This window comes from Limulus polyphemus, unplaced genomic scaffold (assembly GCF_000517525.1).
Source record: "Limulus polyphemus unplaced genomic scaffold, Limulus_polyphemus-2.1.2 Scaffold257, whole genome shotgun sequence".
In the NCBI taxonomy this organism is placed as follows: domain Eukaryota; kingdom Metazoa; phylum Arthropoda; class Merostomata; order Xiphosura; family Limulidae; genus Limulus; species Limulus polyphemus.
The window spans coordinates 329430-352661 of NW_013665867.1; the positions used below are offsets into that span (position 1 = coordinate 329430).

The 23232-nt window shown below is 33.0% G+C and overlaps 1 protein-coding gene and 1 long non-coding RNA gene across 2 annotated transcripts; both read right to left on the minus strand.

Annotated features, from left to right (window-relative positions):
• Window positions 1-14767: 14767 nt before the first annotated feature.
• Window positions 14768-22514, minus strand: LOC106478870 (putative RNA-binding protein 15). The gene has a single exon (XM_022382551.1). It carries the CDS (start codon window positions 22454-22456, stop codon window positions 19895-19897), a length of 2562 nt encoding a protein of 853 aa, XP_022238259.1. The 5' UTR covers window positions 22457-22514; the 3' UTR covers window positions 14768-19894.
• LOC111085162 lies at window positions 14768-22572 on the minus strand. Its single transcript, XR_002609999.1, has 2 exons — window positions 22525-22572; window positions 14768-18679 (listed from the first exon to the last, which is right to left on the minus strand). It is a non-coding gene; the product is annotated as an uncharacterized LOC111085162 (long non-coding RNA).
• Between the last annotated feature and the right edge of the window lie 660 nt (window positions 22573-23232).

The following is a 23232-nucleotide window of genomic DNA, read 5'->3' on the forward strand; positions in this document are numbered from 1 at the left end:
TCTTTGTAGCTTTCTTTTATTCTATAAAGGTTTACACTAATTTGAAGATTTAAGCACGTAAGTGAAAGACAGCTAGCTAGTTGAGAAAACAAAATAGCCAAAATGGTTATGAATTTTTTACTCAATAGCAAAAGTCAAGATTGAAAAGATAAGATCAAATTAATTCCAATTGGTTATAAAAAGGTTTCAACTTCCCAGTTACAACCATGTTAAAATTAAAATTTAGACACAAAGTGCTAAGACTGTTACCTTGTTCAAACAAAATTTCTACAGACTTTGCACGGTCTCACCTCTATATCACCTATACAACACATATCCCTAATCCCTGAGATCTTCTTAGACCCAGGCTTAATCAGATCTTCTCTTAATCAATACCTATATCTGTGCTGCCCACTGTTGCCATTCCTATGATATCAGCTAACGCAACTTACCCTGTGATCCAGTCCCATTCTTTCCACTACAACCTGACTGTTAAACAGAACCCAGGTCCAGTAAGAAAGAAATGGGATTTAGACTACAAATAGTTGTTCCTACACACATGAGCTGACTCAGGCTAACTATTTTACAAGTGCCAACTTCTGATTGTGAAAATCCATTAATACTTACATCATTTCTCCTTCAGGACTTTTCCAGATACAAATTTAGTAATAGCTAGATATTACCTCAAAATGTAATTATGCAGGTGTTACTTTCCACTTCTGGCATTATAATCACAGCTTCCATTTTCATTGAAGCATTCTGCATTGTTTATTTATTTTAGAACACTGCAAGAAATCGTACACAGTCAGGACTAATGATCATGTTCTGTATTGAAGATAACCTAGCAAGAATTGTGCAGTATACTTCATTAGCTCTTGCCACTCAGTAAGATCCCGAGTGATTCTCTTGAAAACCAAGGGTTACAATGACCTTTCAGTCATTTATAATCAAACAGGTATCACTCATTATCCATTCTGCTCAATAGCTCAGAAAGCAAGGATCACAACACCCTTTCAGCTAATTTTTCGAAGCTATAGTTATCATTTTCAGTTGTGTAAGTTCCTGAAGTACTAGGTATTCCATATACTCACTCCAGCTATCCTAGCTGTGATAATCAACTATCACCATAAGAGATACCCATATATTTTATTGTGAACCTACTAAATAGCTTGGAATGCTATCGTTGCTAAGCCCTTTTGGTCCTGTTAATCTATCTCACGATTAACAAGTCATCCTAGCCATATTGATCAGAGAAGACAAGTAGCAGTGGTTAGGCTGACTATTGGAGCAATCTATTGCATCTATATCTGGCACTTCATTATCTAGTTGATTGTGAACAGCCAGATAAGTACTTCTAGCTCATTTATCCTCATTCTCTGGTCAGGCTTGGATAAAAAATGCTCGTCTTCATCCAACTCGCCATTAACTTCCTCTGATTACTTGTCAAGCCAGTGCACGAGGTTCATTAGTAATCTATGGATGCAGTGATTCAACATATTCTGCACCCTTTCATGTGCCTCTCGACTGCTGTAACTCGTAGATTAATGGACTGACTTATCAGAGCACCAGATAGGTCTTGTCCAGCTAGAGCCAAGCATATTCTTTGCTGCTGCCATATACCAAAGCCACACCCAGTCTCCAAAATGGTACATCCATTCTTTCAATGTTTTATCATAGTATCTTTCCTGTAATAAGGTGGTCTTTCCTAACTTTCATGACATAAAGTAAGGACTCATCCTAGTTGATTTGGTCGGATTAAAAAACTTGGCAAGTATATATTTCAGTCTGGTGTTACCCATTCAAATAAACAATTGGACTGGGTATGATAATGTGAAGTCTGTGTCATTATTACATCTAACACTTTATACAACATAGAGAATAACTGCCTGTTGAAATTAGCTCCCTGTTCCATGTGGCTCTCTTAAGGTGCTATGAATCAGGATATCCAGTGCTCCACCAACTACAGGCTGTGCCAATGTATCTACCAATGGATAAGTCTCGGCCCATTTTGTGAAATAGTGGATGGCCACGAGTATACATAGATAACTTTATTCTGTCTCTGGAAGTCGACAATAAATATCCATAACTGAATTCAAATTTGATGACAAGAAACCTACTTTTTTTTTAGAAAATAACGTTTGGGGATAGCTTGTTGAAACGTTGTGCATTTGTAATAAAGGTTCTTTCACTACCCATTAAAGTCGTCTCCAAACTTTAACATCCAGAGATTTTCCTTGTAAAGAAAACCAATAATTCTCTTCTAGAGTTCGCCCTGTTTAGGCTGGATTTTTCTCTAGGTGGCACACAATATACAGTGTTAACACCAGTGCTGAACATTTCTATTAAAATATATACAGTAGAACTCCCATCAAATCTTAGGACAAGCGTAATTCGAAACCTTAGTGCTCTCCAGTCTTTGTATTATGCAAATTCTAGAGGGTATCGTGCTTTAATGCTTTGGGGATCACCAACTGCAACACAGACCGAGAACCATGGGTCAGCAGTTGATAATAAAGGTACATCACACCTTCGTGTACTCGTAACTGGTCATAAAAGTGCCATAGTTTGTGTGCATCCATGCCACATTATTCAATTTCAGCTAGCTCATCCCTCATTTCTGCATGGTAAGAAATACACATGCTAGACTTGGGTCCTTTAGTTGCTCTTCTTGGAGATACCAAAATGTTAATTGTGATATCTTGTCACTAGTAAAATCGCCTGATGCATGGCTTGACGTCACTATAACATAATTAGTTTCAACTCCCACATGACGTCCAGGGTCTGGACATTCAATTAATGGAAAGTGAAACAATCTGTCAGCATTCTCGTGTTGGGGGCTGAATGATGCTTTATGCGTAAATGTTATTCCTGCAATGCTGTTATCCAGTATGAAATAATTCTTTATGGATACGTAATGTTCATCATTCAGTTTACCAATGTATGATTCACTTTCAAACATAAAAATAGCACTGGTAGTTTAAAAACAGTTCTTTATTTGGTCATACAATATCTGTGTTCCAAAGTCATGAGCATGCAACTATATGGTCTACTCCATCCTATAACTGCAATAAATTGTTCAAATTCCACTATCACTGGCATCAATATCTAACAAGAATTCACAGTCTTGAGATAGATATGCCAGTTCTAGGGCATATATTAAAGCATGCTGCACACTTCAGGGTCTGAAATGCTTGCCCACATTCCCCAATCCATCTGAAGTATGATACAGAGCTAAGGAAACTGCATATTTCTTACTTGGTCATGGGCTGACGCCAGTCTCTCACCATTTATATTTCAGCAGAATCCGTGGAGACTCCATTCCTACCTACAATACGACCAAAAAATTCTATCTCTGTGCACGAGCACACGTTTTTCCAGTTTACCTTCAAAGCTGCCTTTTTTATATAGGGTTCCCATGCTAAAAGTAATCTTAAATCTTCTCTCCTCATCCATTTCAACTCACCAGTATCCAGATCCCATGTGCTGAATCAATGGAAACTTCTCAGTGTGTCCAGACATTAATTTGTATGCAGCAAGGAAAGGTTTCAATGCGAGTTATCACATTCATTCAGCTAAAATAAACAACGAACCTTGGCATACCTTCCTTCTTTCTTACAATCACTACCAGAGACAACAAACCTCTTTTTGAACATATCCTTTATCATTCACAATATCGTAGCACTGGCTACATCCCTAGTGCTCCAGGGAAGTCTGCAAAGCAGTTGTTTATTGAGATATGCAATACTTCGATCTATTTGATTTTAGTTACTTTGTCTGACCCAATCAGTCATCTGTTCACAAAACATATCCGCATATTCAACCAACAAATTACAAGGTTGCTGTCTTTCTGTTGGGTCCATATTGTTTGCATAATCTTCAACCAATGATCTCAGATGTTTTGGCAGCCATGTACTCAGTTTCTGAGGCAATGTGATGCATACAACATTAACATTACACCTCGTCTTGGTTGCTTCTGGTTTGATTACTGTGTCAATAACCATTCCAACTAGATAACTAATAACCCATAATTACAAAACAACAATAGGGCTTCATCCTTTCTAGGACATATAATTGCTCAAGTTAATCCTGCTCAATGTTTTATATAAAACAGCTCATTTCATGTGTGAGCTCTATGCCCATGCTATATGGCATCAATGCAGAATGACAAGATGCAGCTTGTCCATTAGCTCTGCATGACTCCAGGGATTTGTTGTCATAGCAGAATACCTCCCAACTTAGAGTAGTTCACAACTGCTCCATGGTTAAATTTAATACTCGCTGTCTTGCCTTCTAGTAAAACAGCTCCTATTGGTGAACAAAGTGTCATTCTTTCTTGACCATTCTTGAGTAGTTTTGACAAGTAGAATTGAGTTACATTGGTCAGCAAAAGCAGAGTCCTATACAGAGTATCCCATCTGGTGTAAGACTTACCAGGTGCCATACCACTGCAAAACCTCTCAGACAATAACGGTTCCCTTGCACTGAAGTTGATCTTCAGAAGGAGAATTTGATCAACATCATGGATGCATCAGTGGCTGCAACAAGAAAGAAGCCATGGCCATTCACATCATCAGTGGAAGTATTACATCCAGGAGAGGAATACTTCTAGACCTTACAACATTATCCCTTCAATGACTGATTTTTCCTTTTGGTCATAAGTCGTTCTACTCTTTGAAAATGCCACTTCCTCAAGAAAGAAGTATTTTTAAACATAATACACCAGAGCTGGAACACAGGACAATATACATCAGAAGGAAATGGAAATCTTCACAATAATGTATCCTGTGGGTCACAGCACCAAAATTTTATCTTTCCTTTTTATTCTGTAGTGCTCTCAGGCAACACTGACTTATCCCAAGAGATAGATCCACAGATTAATAGATTTGTCAAGATATTTATCCTAAAATAATTCTGTATTCTCTGACTGAGTTTGTGAGAAGACTGAATCCAAGTGTACAATGACAATAAACAATTTTAAATTTTAATTCACAACCAGTGGTCGTATATTTACTTACCATAGCAGATGGCCACTTGTACCAGATAGCTGTATCTACAGCTGTTTCACTCTGTAGGTGTGCTCCAGACTTACTGAAACATAAGGGAGGTCATAACCTGAAGACATCACCTGACCAACAATGAAGGACACAGCTGTTTAACTTCACATACTATGTACAACCTTACAGCCCTCCTTCCCATGGGAAGTCAAAATGTCTTATCTCAGGTGAGTGACAAAAACAACAGACAGATAAAGCAACAGCAAATTCACGATCTTCTTGGTCAACATGTTATGTGGGATCTGCACATACACTTAAACAAATAAAAAAAATTAAAAAGTTCCAATATTGAAATAAGAAGGTAGAAAACACATGGTATGTCTATATACAAGATATAAACCAAACTGGTTACAATATCAAATGTTACCACCTTGAAACTCCAAATATATTAAAATGTAAACATATGAGGTTTTGGAGCAGAATAAGGTGTAATGTTTAGCCATACAAATAATATTCAGCCAAATGTATGTAATTTAGCCTGAATTGTTTTCACATGGTAATGGACTTGTGATACACTGGGTCCCTTCAACCACCAGAGACAGGCCTTGATCAAGTTTAGCAAACCCCCCCCCCCCTACTAGGAACCTCAAATTGAGAGTGAGACTCATTTAATTGGGTCTATTTACATGCTCATATGCAGTAGTAAAATACATTTCACCTTTTGGTCAAATTAGCAGCTTTCTATAATGTTCTGTGGTGTTTGACCATTGGATTCAAGAAATGCACCATTTTGTTTCAACGAATAAAGAAACTTTGTGGAGAAGCATGCTCCCAGATCCCCGTAGGAGGCACTTACCATGTGCTAAAATTTTACTTTTTCATGTCTCATTCAAAAATTCCTAAAAGTTGGTAGCTCTGCTTTTGTAGCTACAAAATTGTTATTAAACTACAAAAGAAAAAGCTCTTCTTAAACATGAAAAGAGCATTGTTCTATAAAGTTCATTTGTTTTCTAATCTTTAACTTGACATTGTTTTAATGTTTTTGAGTATAAAGTATTTTTAAGCAGCAGTATTGATCTAGATTTTACCATTTATATTGGAAATTATAATGAAAAAAACATATTTTCTGTACACAAGTGATTTACCTTCCCAGTGGAATTTTGTAAACATATTATTTTCAGTTAATCATAAATATATTTATAAATTTATTTTAATATTTTCAAACCAGTTCCATGTGTTGAAAAAAAAATTAAATTAACCTCATTAGACTGTTATCAAACACTTATTACGATGGATGGAAAATTATAAGTTCACATGATAATTTAGGATAAATCACTGTAGTAAATATGATTATTTTTGTTACAAAAAAAGAAGATTTTAATTTGGCCTGTCAAGAAAATGGAACCTACTCAAGGTTTAAAAAAATGATGCACTGTTATATCTTACTATGATCCTCTGTTTACTTTGTCAGGCTCATTCTTTTTTTTTTAAAAATGTTCACAAAGTACAATATCAAACTATTATTTTAAAAAAAAGCACGTGTTATTATTCTGGAAAACCCATTATTTTTAACTAAGTACTACAGCATTACTCTTAAAAATTAACCACAATTTTTTTCTTAAAAATCTCAATCTTAAAGTCAGATGTTCTGTAAATGTATTTTGGATGTAAAAACTTTAGCTAAAATACAGTATGTAAAATAATTTCTGCTAGAGCACCAAACTTATTTTATAGTAATTTCACTTTAATGTCATTACCAACTTAATTTCAACCAAAATACTTTATTTTGCATACAAATAAATTTTGGATTTGTTACTATTTAACTTTATATAGATAAAATGCATTTCACTGCCATAAACACAACATTTTAGGAAGTGAACAACCAACACACTACTTAGTAACTTCTATAGCACACTATTGTCTTACTGCAAAGAATAATACATTTACCTAGGCAGAAATTTCCAAACTCTGTTTGAAAAGCTCCCCTCAGATGGTCCAAACGTAAGGTTTCATAACTTGTGGTTTGGAAGAGTTACTGTCTTTTGAGTTAAAATTTGAAAATGTATTCTTTACTTAGGAGTTTTGGTGCATTGTAAAATAATGACTTGCCTGCTAGTTTTTTTTATGAAAGTTACTTGAAACAAGATTTCTTAACTGCAACTTAACATTAATGTCAAAGTTTAAAAAAAATCCACTATGAGGGTTCTGGATTCAGAAAACTGGAGAGTACCCATAACGTGCAGACATAATAGTTCATTTTATGATGCCATTTGTTATTACATACCTATGTGAGACAGGATTTTCATCACTTGCAGCCCTGAAGTCCAAATACAGAAGCAAGATGACTACTGAAGCTGATGAATATGACACTCAACTTTATAGAAATGTATAAAAAGCCAGTGGTTAAAATCATGTACCTATTTTGTTTTGTTAAATTATACTATTATTATTTAGTCCACCACCAAGTTCCCCACCCTCCCCCCAAAAAAGTCAAGTACCCAAATTAGGTAATAAAGCACTTTTACATTAAACGTTCTTATTAGATTGTGATACGTAGACTGACATTTTCTCCTCATATGTTTTATTATAAATTAATTTCCTAAAATATTTTGTAGTTTTAATTAACATAGTTATAGATTTTATATCGTAACTGATTTATTATGTTAAACAATCTTAAGGAATAAGTTTCAGACGTATCTTTATGAGCTGTACTATTCGTCATATACATACTGAACTCAGTATTTTGTAACTTGTATAATGTAACTTTAAATTATCTTTATTTTGTAAAAAAAAAAAAAAAAATCACACATTCACTAATGCTACTGTTTTTATAGATACTTGTGTCAAACAGAATACACATAAGAAAATTAATCTGTTTTTGGCTTAATAATATATTTTGGCATTTCTCCAAATCATCTGTTTCACAATAAGTTCATAAATCACAAAATGATTAGCTAATTTCACATGTATCATTTTCCAGTCCTTTTTTAAAAACAATTTTATAACAGTCATGATTAATGCATAAAACAGTATTTAATTACTCAGATAGTTAAACAAATGCCTGATTTTTTTTTATCCCTAGTGTACAGAAATTGGGATGTATTAAAACTTACATAATTGTCACTATCAGGTCTCATCAACATCTCTTAGAAATAATAACCTAGAACCAAGTCTTACTGGTAAACTACATCATTAGAATAATTTCAACATTGATTTAAGTTTCGTGATGCCCAAAGTTTCTCTGATTCTTACATCTTGTTCACTGTTGGAACTAAATATTATTTCAAGTTCTTCTGCAGTCCCATGTCATTCTTGGTCTAGAAGCGTGTAGATGTTTGAGGAATTACTAGCATTAGTCTTCAGATGCTCTTTTTGTATACTGCTCCAGATGTAATCGCATCCATATCAAGAACAAACATATTCATAAACAATGTAAGTGCATTACACTTTATTAATTCTGTTTTTTTTATCTTGAAAAATTTCTATATTCTTAACAGTGATTTTAAAGCCACACATACACTGAAATTTGGGGATAGTTTGATATCAAGATATTTTTTATTTCGCTTCTTAAAACACCACTGTCCTTACCAAAAATGGAAGACTGACATAAAATGACAGTTTGGTCCCATTAACACTCACTTTATGAGGGGGTGTACACTCCATTTAAAAACATTATCAAGTAATGAGAAATGAAAACCATTTTTTCACACTTTCTGTTTCTTTATGGAAGTAATGACATATGATAAGATAATTATGAAACAGGAATAAAGCTTTCAACACGACTGTATAAGTTGGTTTATGATATGTTCCTATTCCCAAATTATCTCGATTTAAAATGGGCAAATTTGAATTATTTTTTCTTCAACTGTAAACATGATATTGTTTAGATATTGTAAAAAAAAAATCACATTCTTTTTTCTTTTAAAATAACAAACATAATATAAATGTAAGTATGATATCTAACAGGTTCAAAATTCTCTGGACAGTTATTCAACAATTGTTTTTCATCACATAGAAAAAAAAAAGGGTTTGCTAGATCAGGTTGCTAATTTTGAGACCACAGCACCACCATCTATTCGATCATAAATAATGCTGCCAAACTTGAAACGAGATTTCTTAATTGCAAAATTTAATAACTCAATAAAACTAGTTTTGTTAACCCTTGTACAATCATATCATCTTGAAAAATATAGTTCCATGAACAAACAAGATGTAAGAATCAAAGAAATGTAAATCAGTTAAATTACATTAACAGAAAATATTTTATAACCAATTCCGATATCTCAAGGTAATATTTGAAATGGTTATTTCTATCAACCTAGAATAATATACATATTCATAAATTAATCACATTTGACTGATTTATTTTCTAAAAAGTCACACCTTGAAATGTATTTCTAAATCTCATAACAGAAAATTAGCAGCGTCTACAGTATGTGAGTTTTTAAATTCTTTCAAGTAACAATATTTACTACAGAAATGTGTATAAACTTTACAATTAAAAACAGTTATTTCAAGTGCAACATGTGGTGCCAAAATTATATAATTGACATCTAACATAATGGCAATATTTGCTGCATCATCACATCCTTCTGATATACAACTTAAAGGGGTGGTGGAAGACTCCCAACAATCCCATATTTATTTGATCATATCATTAGGCAGGCATTATGCATACTTGAGCAAGAGGGAGAAAATGGCAACTAATATTTCAGACATTACCTTGTTATCTTATTGTGAAATATTTTTTTTAAAACTCAGGGTCACAATAACAAAAGGAATAACTATGAGACAGTAAAACTTTCAAAAATTATTCATCATTCAGTGTACTCCAAACTTCATAAAAGTACTGGGAATTCAAATTTTATTTTTCACTTATATTACAATTTTCTACCGTTTTTTTCTTTCCCACAAATAACATCTGTTACTTATCTGACCTTAGAAGGTTCAACTGTATTATGTCAGGTTCGTATATGGTTTTTCTCACGTATTGAAAAGTAAAGAATATTGAACCAATTTAGGCTTACTAACTTGAAATATCATTAGCAGAGACCATAGATAATGCATTTAACTTAAATCAACAGTATACTTCTATATCACCGATGAGATAACTTCATAGTCTCCTTTCTTTAACTTCCATTTTTAAGGTTTGAAAAACAAGTTAAAATCACAAGGAGGTAACTCTTCATACAGAGCCCTGTCACAATCTTCATGAAAGATTGATAAGAATGAAAGAAAGAATGTTTAACATAATTATCTTTTGCATACAAAAAGCCCCAATAACTAGATTCCATAAAAGTAAACTAATTATTCAGCACACAACAGGATCTCAACTGTACATTGTTTCCTCTTCAACTTAATCTCTTGAACACTTCGATTGCTCAGGATGACAGTAAATGCTTCAATACTCTTGCATGAATGAAAGTGTAGAATTACCATTTTGATTGAAACAGATCTACTGGCCAAGAGCTTAAACAACCCCAAAAAACTCTGGGGTTGTACTTGTTCTCAAATACATCCTGAGCCATTTTGTACAACTTTCACAGTCCAATTTTAACTTGACTTTGTATAAAAAATGATAATTTAGAAATCACTTACAACTCATTATATTACCAGATGGGCCAACCTGATAATCACACAAAGTTAGTTAAATTGTTTAAACATTAATACTCCAACTCTTTACATGTATGCTCAATTAATTTTTTTAGAGCATCATTTGCAAATGAAAAAGCAAATCATTGAATTAACAAGTTATGACCTTTTCCTTGTACAAATAAAAATGGTTGGAAATTTAGATCAATAAAGATTAGCATGGTGTTGACAACAAAACGTCTTTAATTTGTTTAAATCATGCCAGGGAAAGGCATTTCCATCTACAGATACAGAACTTTCACCCATGCTGTTGTTGCCTCTACAATAAAAACTATGGTAATTTATCAAAAGTTATTTCTTAAATTATCTGTTAAATAAAATGTGTATGACAATATTTACTTTCATGCAGCTTTAATATATTTTTTCAAAAGTCAAATGATGAAAGTGCTCATTTTGGATATTGCCACCTTTTTTATCAATTGATGGAAAAAAGTTCACATAAAACATATAATTCATTTGGTGACATTTTATTTATACCACTATTAATTTCTGGAGAACAACAACATGTTATATATCAATAACAGAATACTTAAATAAGTAATAACACTGCTCAAAAAAAAGTGATTTTAAAAATGTAGGCATTTTGGTACAGTTGAACTTTTCACAAACTTTATCTTTTAAAATGATTCGCACTTAATCTTGAGATTATTTAAACAAAATCTTTACTTTCTCATACACTTCTTTGAATACTTTAAGGATATTACTGAAACTTTCAACAAAATGCAGAGATCAGGTTTTATCATCATCATGTAATATGATTTTTTTTACTTAATTAATCAAATTTTCAAGATTTATCAGTTAAACCAATTTTATGCCTAATAAGCTCTTGAAAGATTCTGAAAACTTGTATATGAATAAAGAACATTATTATATGGTGAAAAATCCCGTTAAATTTAATGCTTTTAGTGTTTAAGTACAATTTTAAAATTACTGCAGCTCTTTAAAAAAACAACAATACAGAATTAAAGTTAAAAACAATTAAAGACATTTCATGTATAAACTGCAGTGCTTTTCCTTTTAGTAACCAGTAAGCAATTACTTATTTATCTGCAAGTAAGTGATAGTTAAATTCACTGGTGAGAGAAAATAGGACATTAACTTGATAGCGAGGTAAGGTAGCACACTACTGATCCTGTATCGGGTATGACCAACTTGAATTTGTGTCATTTCATTCATCAATAAATTTTAAATATTTCTGGGTTAATATCCTAGAGAAAAGTAAAGACACATGTTGCAGAACACTTCTAATCACATGCATAACAAAATATTAACTTTAAAAAACAACAACATATTGCTATGTATATATATAGCATGTGAAATTACGAATAGCTTCTGAACACATAAGGCTTACCAGCACAATTATAAAACCAACAAGATAAAATATGCATAAGTCTAGGCTTATCCATGGCATAAGATACCAAAATATATAAGTAAATTAGAAAAAAGATGGAGGTCAAGATATATTTTTCTTATTATTAGTATGCTGTTTCTTCTAACAATATATTGAACATATTTCTAGCAGGTTAAAAATTTAATTAAAACACACAATTAAAATATACGTACACAGTTCACTAAGGCAATTTACTCATTAAAAGATGCAAATTATACATGCAATTTAAATACACATATACATGTGTGTATATAAGTAACACAGTTCTAAATTCTTACCAGTTAGAAATTAAACCCAATAAGAAATATTTAATCATATATGTAAACTAATACATAATCAGGCATATTTCCAACCTTATGATATTGTAAGTTCAGAAAATAATATTCTTACAAAATTTTACTTGCTTATAACAAGGTTATTTCCTTATACATTTAGAGTCAGTATATAATTGAAAAGAAAATCCACTTTATGCTTTTTACATGTTCTACCAAGTTTAGTCTATCTAAAACGTAGGATGTGATGAATTAATTTAATCCGTATTAAAAACAAAAGTAGCTTAGTTTAAATCTTACACCTAAATTCATAAGTCTTGATTTCCATTAATAATAAGTCAAACTTTAAGCTTTATTTTGCATGATTTGCTTTAGTTCAGAACTTATAAATAATGACACTTGTATCAGTATGGAGGCTATACAGAATTATGTCTTCATTATTACCAACAATAATTTTTTAATGGAATCGTCTAACCATAATAATTTCTAAATGTCACTGTAAATGATGTGATTAGTGTGAAATGAAAGATTAGCAAAAGCATAAAGGACATATCTGACATGTTAGGAATAGTATTTTGATGACAAACAATACGCTTTGAAAGTAAATTTTGGGCAGTCATATTCTTTTATTTACAAGCTTTAGCAGACTGGTTATTATACTAACAAATTTTTCTGTGAAACAAACTTCAGCATGGTTTACAGTAATGCATTGCAAGATTCCAGAATATTATCACATAATTTCCAGATAAAAACAACTAGAACTTTACCTAAAGTATGTAAATATAATTAACAGCATAAGTTACTTTATAGTTCAACCTGGCCTGTTATGCATGAAGGTTAACATGACAATTTTCTTTTGGAATGATTAATAATACAACATTTAAGTGTATACAACAATCATAATGTCTTAGTTGCAAAAATGTAATCAGTATTTTCAATGAATTTTTAATCAGAATATAGCAAGATACAGTAAAAACAATATGTAAGTTGTAACCAGTGCTACAAGCATGACCTCAGTGGTCAAAAACCCCAGTTAGGTTTTTTTATTTATCATAATGAAAATACAATAGAAAAAAGTATTAACTATTTTAAAATTATGTTGCACCATTCTTCAACTTAATTATCCATGAAATAACATAATACACTAGATCTGAGCCATAAAAGAAGTGATGAAATTAGCACACAATTTGCTGTTGAAGAAAAAAACAGAAATATCTATATTCATAACAAAATGTCTCATACATAGCAAATAAATACCTTTGCATCAAGAAACTAAACCTTCCACAATTTTTATTAGGTTTTTGAGGAGGACAGTAAGAATCCACTTAAATTACCAATACACTTCAGATAGTGTCCAATATGATAGCAAACTATCACAGCTACACTGGGCCTGATGACTTGGGCAGATACCATTTGAGAAAAACAAAGAGCATTCAAAAGCAAGTTAGATGACAAATAACTTTTCGAGATCTATGTTATTGAAATATGAAAAAGTTACATGATTGGATTGTTTATGTAAAACATAAACTGAAAATGTCTTCCAATTTAATTAATAAGAAACCTTTAATAATTTTACATTTCTCAAAAGCTTAAAAATATAATTTTATTCATGACAAAAACATTTTTTTTTTTTCCCCATAGAACTTAGTAACAGATTTGTACAAGTTAGTTAATACTGTTTCTACTTGGTCAGAAATTAATAAATTACTTAATGATGACTTTGGTTATTTTCAGAACTTAAATAAACAGCAATTACAGTTTATATAATTTGTTTGTTGTTAAGCACCAAGCTACACAATGGATTATCTGTGCTGTACATCTAAACCTGATTTTAGCATTCGCCCTCATTCTTGCAACCAATCCACTGGAGGTCCATTCATGTTAGTAGAATACTTAACTGTAAAAGGAGGTTGGACTTTAAAAACATTTTTGATACCATTTCTTTATTTAAATTCAGTCTTAGTAGGAAAAAATATTATAAAGTCAGCATCAAGGATAATGAAATATTTGGATTATATTATTTGTTTTCCTTTGTAATTGGTTAACTTGCAATGCTTATCAGGCTTACAAGTATAGAATATCTAAACATACAAAAAAAGTATAATTTTTGAAAACTACAAGTTTATACTGAAACTGTTTCTGAACTTCAATTTAATATGATAGGCAGAGCAACGACAGTGGATACTTACTTCAAACCTGAGAATTTATTTTGTACTTTTTTTTATGAATACAAAATGTCATTAAATGATATCCAAAAAAATATTTAAAGATGCATTACTGATTGATGCAAAAGTTTATGCATGGTAAAGAAATGAACTGACATTTTCGATCATACTGGAAGTTATATTAATAAAAATTGTTACAGAGAGGGCAATTTCTGTCTCTGAGCTGGTCACAAGAAGCTGCTCAGTGGGTTTTTGTACAACATATATAATTTTTTGGGGTGGAAGTGGGAATGTCCTAAATAAAACTAGTGGTGCTTTTTTTTAATCAATTTAATCATAAAAACAGGATTTTTTTTTTGTGTGGATCAAAAACTTATTAAAGGATAAGTGGGTTAATACTTGATTCTGGAGTTCCAAGGTACTTGTATGTATGATAAATAATTACACAAACATTTACAACTTTCACCCAATGCATGTTTCATAAAAAAAATATATGTTATATATATACTATATAACCATCTTACTTAACAACCTTCAAACTAAATTTCACAAACTACTTCAGACCACAGTTTATATATTTTGGTATCTAATACAGATAAGTCTAGCATATTTTATTTTACTTACACCATTGTATTCTGGTGTTCAGAAGAAATTCATATACAAAATCAACATGAGTCTAAGTATGCTGCTCTTCTAAAAGATTACTCAGTCTTTGGAGTATAAATCTTTGTAGGAAATTTGAAAAGGAGCTCCAACAACCATGCGTGCTGTGCAAATTTCTACATCTCGATCATTATCAAATTCTCTTTCCCACCAAACTCTCAGCTAATAACAAACCATTTCACTACTGTATTATATTATTTTGTTTTACAAGGTTCAGTTTACCAATAACATTGGATTAATACGTAAATCAAAACAAGTTGTTGACATTGTTGTGACAGAACTAAAAACAATTCCCCTAACAACAAAATATTCTTTTAATATTTAACTGTACTTTCAAACCAATTATTTTCTACACGAGATTTATATCATTTTTAAGTTCTTAATTTTTTATTTCTTACTTCAATAGTTTTCTTCATCACAACAACAAATATAATTCATTTTCAATAAACTGCACAACCCCCCACATATATATACATACATACACACACACACACGCATAACATTCAATGCAGAACTAAATTCACAATTTCTACAAATCCAGTCTTTTCTAAATGATTAAGTTAAACAAAGACACAAAAATTACTTTTTTTTTCTCCTTAAAATTGAGATGCTTCTTCTTACTTCTGTAGAGGTCACCAAACCTTGCCAAATCACTCTCAAACCCTGTCTGACATTCACTGAGTGTTGTAACTATCACCATTACTGTTTGCTTTCATAACACTGCTACTGGTAAAAGACATGGGCATAAATATCAATATAACAATATTCTACATAGTTAGTTTTGAAAACAGTGAGCTATCTGGATACAGAGATCATCATCATCTCCACTGTTGGTTTCCATACAAATGGTGAATCATCTGGAGGACAAATGACTATCATCACCTACACTGTTAACTTTCATAACATGAAGGGTGGCAAAACACCTGGAAATAAATATCAATACAACAATCACCTACACTGTTGGTTTTCACAAGAATAACAGTGGTGGGACATTTCGACTCAAGAATCAATATAACCTGCACTGATATTTTTCATAAACTCTGGCAACACATCCAGTATGTAAGATCTGTATCACTTGCACTGATGGTTTTCATAACACTAACACTGGCAAGATACCGATACAGCACAATCAATACCACCTGCATTGTTGGGTTTATTAACACTAACACCTGTACTGTTGACATAAGGATCTGTATCACCTGTTCTGTTGAAATGAGGATTTATATCACTGGTACTGTTGATTTTCATAACACTAATCTGATGAAGCAGTCAGACATGAGGATCTGTATCACTCGTAATGTTGATTTTTACACGACTAACACTGGTGAAGTACATGGATGAGGATCTGTATCACCTTTAATGTTGGTTTTCATAACACTAACCTAGTGATGAAGCCACACAAAAGGATTTGTATCACATGCACTGTTGATTTTCACAGCACTAATGTAATGATGAAGCTAGACAAGAGGTTTTGTATGACCTACACTGTTGATTTTCATAACATTAATTTGGTGATGCAGCCAGACACGAGGATCTATATTATATACACTGTTGATTTTCAAAACATTAATGTGGTGATGCAGCCAGACACGAGGATCTATATTATATACACTGTTGATTTTCACAAAACTAATGTGGTGATGAAGCCAGACACGAGGATCTGTATCATATGCACTGTTGATTTTTAGAACACAAAGCTGGTGAGGCAGTTACACACAAGGATCTGCACTGATGGTTTTTCACAAGACTAATACTGGTGAGGCAGCCAGACACGAGCATCTGTAATACCTGCACTGTGCAGCAGACAGACAAAACAATCACTTGCAAGTAAGCTGTTGGTTTGTATAACACTAACAATGTTGAAACATTGAAATTTTCAAAAACCTTTTAACAAATAACTGAACACATACTCTGGTAACAGTTGTAATAGCTTTCTTTGTTTTAGTACTCACTCACTTTGATGTAACATCTTGGCACAGAGCTGTCACTATTATCCATACTGAAGATTCTCATAAATCTTTTTCAAGTGAAATACTGAAATTCACAACCTGGAACAACCATCACCAGCACTCTTAGTTTCACATTTGCAAAGACAAAAGATATAGATGAAGAAATTGTCAATGGTATAACCTACGTGCACGTCTCACTGAATTTCACAAATCTAATGCTAATTTTGAAAAAGCAGTTCTGCACAGATGTTAAGTTTGTTACAGAAACTTGGAATAAAAAAAAAATCCGATGTTTTTCACACTGCACATTCACAATGACGTGCTGTAACAGTAGCTTCTGAAATTGAAAGTTCTACTTGCATTATAAATACTGGGATGCTGAAAAATTCAATGTGTGATCTATGTTCTTGAATGTGAAGATGAAACAGGATATTAATAAATACTGAAGGTGAATAGAAAATGAGGAAAGAATATTTTTAAAAGGTGAATCAGATGGTAAAAAATACCACAGGAAAGTGGATTACTTTCACAAGTACACGTAAAATAAATGAAATATTTAGACCGTTCACACTTCAAACCTCACACTGATTTCTTTTTCAGATGATGAAACAATAAAAAAAAATGCTGATTCACTTTTGCATGCAAAATAATAGAACATTCAATCATGGAGATTCAACTTTAACACAGATTCAATGACTGTTTCGTTTCTAAGTCATAAAAGTGTCCAATTCCTGAGCTAATGATACAGACTGCATAGATTTTTAAAAAACTTTGAAAACTAGTTATGTGTTCAGAACAGAACTTAGAATATCATTGTTAATTTCACTCATGGTAGTCTTCAGATTCTCATTCCTCAAGACAGAATAGAAGTTGACTTTCAAGATCAGAGAAAATAACATAAATTTGGAGATAATCTTGAAGAACACATCTGAAAAAATCTGGAAGTCCACTGATTATAATTAAGCAATGGAAAACAATTTTCAGATACTTTTTGTAGGTTGCTGCTCAGAAAAGTCAGAGCAAGGTTTTGAGAAGATAAGGTCTAGGTTTCTCTGATGATGAGAGTTGGCAGTGACAAGACAGATGATAACTCCGGGCCATCTACTGGAAAGTTTTCTTTTGCGGTGGTCTGAAGCAAGCACAACATAGGTAAAACTCCTGATTAAAACTTGTATAATCCCAGTTGTTCTCAAGAGCAAAGATTAGATATTGTTACACCTTAAACAAGAATAAAGACGTTCCTAACTGTTTATTTTAATTAAAACACACAACGAGAGACAACTGAGCATTTTGGTTGTTGTCACACTCAACACTTTAATCAATCAGCACATATAACACAGATATTTAGCACCACTGCAGAATCTGTCACTTTCACTTAACATGAGAACTTGGAATAGAAAATAATCGTGTAGAAGAGAAAAAATTGCTATCTTAAGTGACTGTCAGATAATAAGGTGTGACTGTATCCAATTTAAACAGTACACAGTGACTGTCGTATCTCCACATACACGACACTATTTTACTAAAATAATGGTACATTGCTTAATATAGACCAAGCCTCACTTTCACTGGTCACCATTTTCAAACTAAAGCATCACATGGTTGTGGAGCTCTGCTGCTTGTAAAAAAAAAGAAATAACAGTTAAGCAACATTTGAACTTTTATACATCATGTAAAAATTCATACACCTTAAAACCTTTTTATTTTATTTTAATATTTATAAATCTCCTGATTATGCCACTTCAAACAAAATCTTGTAGCCAAAAAACGTGTGTACTAAAATGCTTGCCATTAAACTGTAATTTTAAAAATGTTTAATAAAATTCTACTGAAAATAACAATTTAAGTAGGAAAAAATCCTTTAAAACATCCATTTCCCACATTTATTTCACAGACTTAAAAATACCGGAAGGTTATTATTCGAAGCATCCAAAGTTGTATTACAACAACATGTTACACTAATTCCCCATTAACTAAATGATCACATGATTAAAAACTGTTGATGTCATCTATATATATATCTTCTTTGTATATTTAAGGGCAACAACCAACAAGTTAGATCTCTAAAAGAACATGAGCAAATATTCTATTATTCTATACATGGAAAGTTTTATGGTATCTAAGTGTGTATTTTTTTTTGTTACAAATTGAAATGTCTAATATTGCAAGAGCTGTAGTGTGCTATTAGAAGAAAGTGATTTTGTTTGACAGTAGTGATTGGTAAAAATAACTGTAGCAACAGATGAAATCTTTCGAACTATATGGTGTGCATGAAGGAAAATGTTTTCGTTTTGCTTTTCATATAAAAATCGTCAGTATGAAAGTTTTTATCAATTACCAAAAAATTTCAAAGTAAAGTTAGATTAGAAGTCTTTTCTTCTTTTTTTTTGGCTGGGTCAGCAAGGTCACTGAAATCAAAACTGGATGAGATATTACAGGTTAAATGACATGATTATTCAATCTATTAAAAGAATTGCCACATTATACATTAATAACAATGTAAATACATGTTGCTTACTCAACCATATTTTAAGCACTGTTCTCCATCTTATGAGCAGTACACAAATGAAACTTGATAAGAAAATCTGACAACTGATTAAAACTGAAGTATGCTGTAAAAAACAAAATTCTGAAGTATCTGCATGAAATTTCTACAAATTACATTTTGCCAAGCACAATATATATGTACTGGGTAAAAACATAAATTGGGGTCTTTTCACCGAAACTGTCAAGACAATAACACACAAAACTACACGACTACTATGAGTAAATACACATCAAATTTGTTGTGGTCTGTGAGAACTACACAACACGCATTAAACACTGACACTCAAGTTGCACCTTTCACCACCACCACTACAAGGTGATCTTCTTTTGAAGATTCACCTGTCAAATTTGGGACAATACGTCTTAACAATTCTAAAGTGAATTCACAAGGAGGGAAAGCATACAAAACTCCATTCAAATCTTTGCCATCTTTTTTGTTACTGGCTGCTTGTAAAGCAACAACACCGGCCGCTTCTTTCTGTTTCAAATAAGACACTAAATTTCTTAGAGGGCGCTGTTGAACAGCACCAGATTGATCATCTGTATGACTGACTGAACCTGGCATTGCAAGAAGCATACAATGCCCATGATTACCGGCATTTGAGATCCTGCGAGTTACATCTTCAAGTTTTGGTTGGTCAAGCCTGAGTCTCTGGTTAATCCTAAGAACAGGTACATCAACAGAGCTGACTTTCATAAGAGAATCAACCAGGGATGGATCTCCACTACAAACATGCATACGGGATGGAAAAGCACTATTCTTCAAAACAAGTCCACCATGCCATGCTACAGGGCAACATTTTGCCAAATCCTGAATATTTGTAACACTATTAGCAATTGCCACAATGCCTTCCTTCACAAGACTATCAGAAAGCAATTTTTTTCCACTTTCACTTGAATCTTTGTCATCATTCCCTCTGGTCCTTCCCATTTCACATGTATTATTAACTTCACCTGGCTCCCGCTCTTTTCGTTCTCTCGAGTCACTAAAATCACCATTGGAGGGATCACAATCTTTTGATATTCGGCCGGTATCACTTTTTGATCGTCGAGGAGACAACGTATCTTTGTTGATTGGAGTTCTCTCACATTCACCAGGTTCTGGAGTGTGTGATATTCGTGGATTTTTGAAAGGTACACTATCAGGTCCAGTTGGTGGTGGAGCTCCATCTGGTAAGCTTGCTTCTTCAGAAGTAAAAGGTCGTTTACGCCGATCATTCCCACTCTCACGATTTCCCCTACCATGTTGATCCCACCAACCGTGTCTCTCTCTACTCCATCCCCGATAATCTCCACGGCGATCATCCATTTCTGGTGGCCATGGTTCTCGTCCCAAGTTTCTTGGCGGTCGATCAAAATCAGGATCATATGGCGATTCCGGAGGAAAGCCTTGGCTCTGTAACCATTCAGGACCTCCAAAGAATTCCTCAGGTGGTGGAAGGTCATGTACCCCATGTCCCGATAATTCAAATTGTTCTTCTGTGTTACCTCTAAAATCTGGTCTTGTAGGATCAAAATAACTGTACGGTCCTGGATCTGCAAAATCTACTCTCAGCCGCTTGTCCAAACCACCTAAAGGAAACCCTCGCATCTCTTGACAGGCAGCTTGTGCAGCATCAATACTATCATACTGAATATAAGCATGATTATCACCCTTGACAAAGTCAATTTTCCTGATGGCACCAAATCTGTCAAATTCTCTTTCTAAGTGAGATAAAGATGTCCAAGGGCCAAGACCACCAACCCATATGCGTGTTGTAGGAGTTGCTTTTCCATAGCCAATTTTGCACTGAAATTTACCAATGTATTGACCTGACATTTCCACCTTTGCTCTATGAGCCATATCCAAGTTCAAAAACTTAATAAAAGCATAGGCATTTCCTTGACCAGGTAAAGGTCTTTTAACATCAATATCTTCCACTACACCATACCTTTCAAATATACGACGCAACTCTGTTTCTGGAATCGCTACTTCTAAATTTCCGACAAACAGTGTTCGAGTTGCTTTGTCATCTTCTTCTGGTGGCACATGATGCAGATAGTTTGGAAATTTTTCTTTTTTTATTTCGTCTCTTCTATGAGGTGGAGGTTGAAATTCATGTTGCATATCATGTCTCATTGGTGGTTCTCTATATGGAGGTGGAGGCCCAAAAACAGGTGGTCCAGGATTTCTTTCAAAGTTATTACGCCTTCCACCACCTGATCGCCTACCCATTCCCCCTGCACTACCTGTTGAGTGTGCTGGGGAGACGCTTCTCATTGGTCCATGCGACCCATAATCAGGGCTCATGCTTCTGTTCCTTCTACCTACCAGGTCTCTGTCTAAAATTGGGTCTACGTGAACAGGTTTGTCAAAAAGTATAAGACGTGACTTTGCATGTCTAGCTTCACGAGCATCTTCATATGTTCTAAAATATATATAAGCAAACCGTGCATTACCATCATGACAAACTTTTACACTAATATCACCAAAGCGACTGAATTCCCGGTACACTGCATCACGTACAGCTGCATCAGAAACTTTATGGTGTATACTGCTCACACACAATATTTTATAACTGTAAGGGTCACCTCTTTCTGGTTTCATGTCTCGCGAATAATCATCGTAAATATCACGGGATAATGACATTGAACCACCACTCCTACCCATTTGCATACCTCTTTCTAAGGACGAGTCTCTTGTAGTAGTCCTACCACGCCGTTGATCACCAGGCGATTTGTTTACCCTACGCCTGTCTCGTCGATCTGAAGATCCACGATCACGAGGACTATCATCGTAACGAGGCAGAGAAGAACGAGAACGCTTACTTTTTATAGGAGAATCACGATCTTGTTGTCTTTTCATAGTAGCGATACTTTTAAACAATTCAAAAATATAAATAGCGAAATACGTTAATAACAGCTACAACTTACGTTCCAGCTTCTCACTCATTCCGCCATAGGCCTAAAACTCATTTGTAAGAAAAGCGTGATTAAATAAAATCATTCCGCTTCTTCTAAATCAAATATATAATCGAATCATAGTCTTTGGGTTATTAAAACATTATGATTTCATTTAATTCCATAGTATTTTTATTAATATAATATCCACCTTATATATTTGCCCGGAAAATTACGAATTACTATGTGAACTATTTACTCTTGCGGTATAACTAAGCAAATCAAACGGTAAGATGAAAGCGAATTGCAACAAGCAAGAACCACGCTCTTTGAGAGATGTTGTACTGCCTTAATAAGGAACTGATATTAGATCAATAAATAATTGAAGTAGATACGTTAATTAATTTAATATGCAATTTTTATTCAGCTTTAGTGTATGACTTTCTAAATTTAAATCGAAAATGTTTTCCATATGCACGTCAAAATACCGTTTAAAAGAAGAATGCACCACTGAGTAGAAAAAATTTAAATTTTATTTAAAGACAATTAAATAAAATAGCCAAAAATTGCATTTATAAAAATAAAACTTAGAAGAATATATAAGTTTTATTATTGATAGTAATAAAAGATATAAAAGTACAAAAATAAATTACATTATTACCCTCAAACACACTGAATGAAATATTTGTTTAATAGTAATTCATAACATTTCGGTTTTAGGCTTAGACCAAGTAGCTTTGT

Excerpts from the sequence above, each read along its gene's own strand:
- LOC106478870 (XM_022382551.1), bottom strand. The coding sequence starts at position 22,456 with ATGAAAAGACAACAAGATCGTGATTCTCCTATAAAAAGTAAGCGTTCT.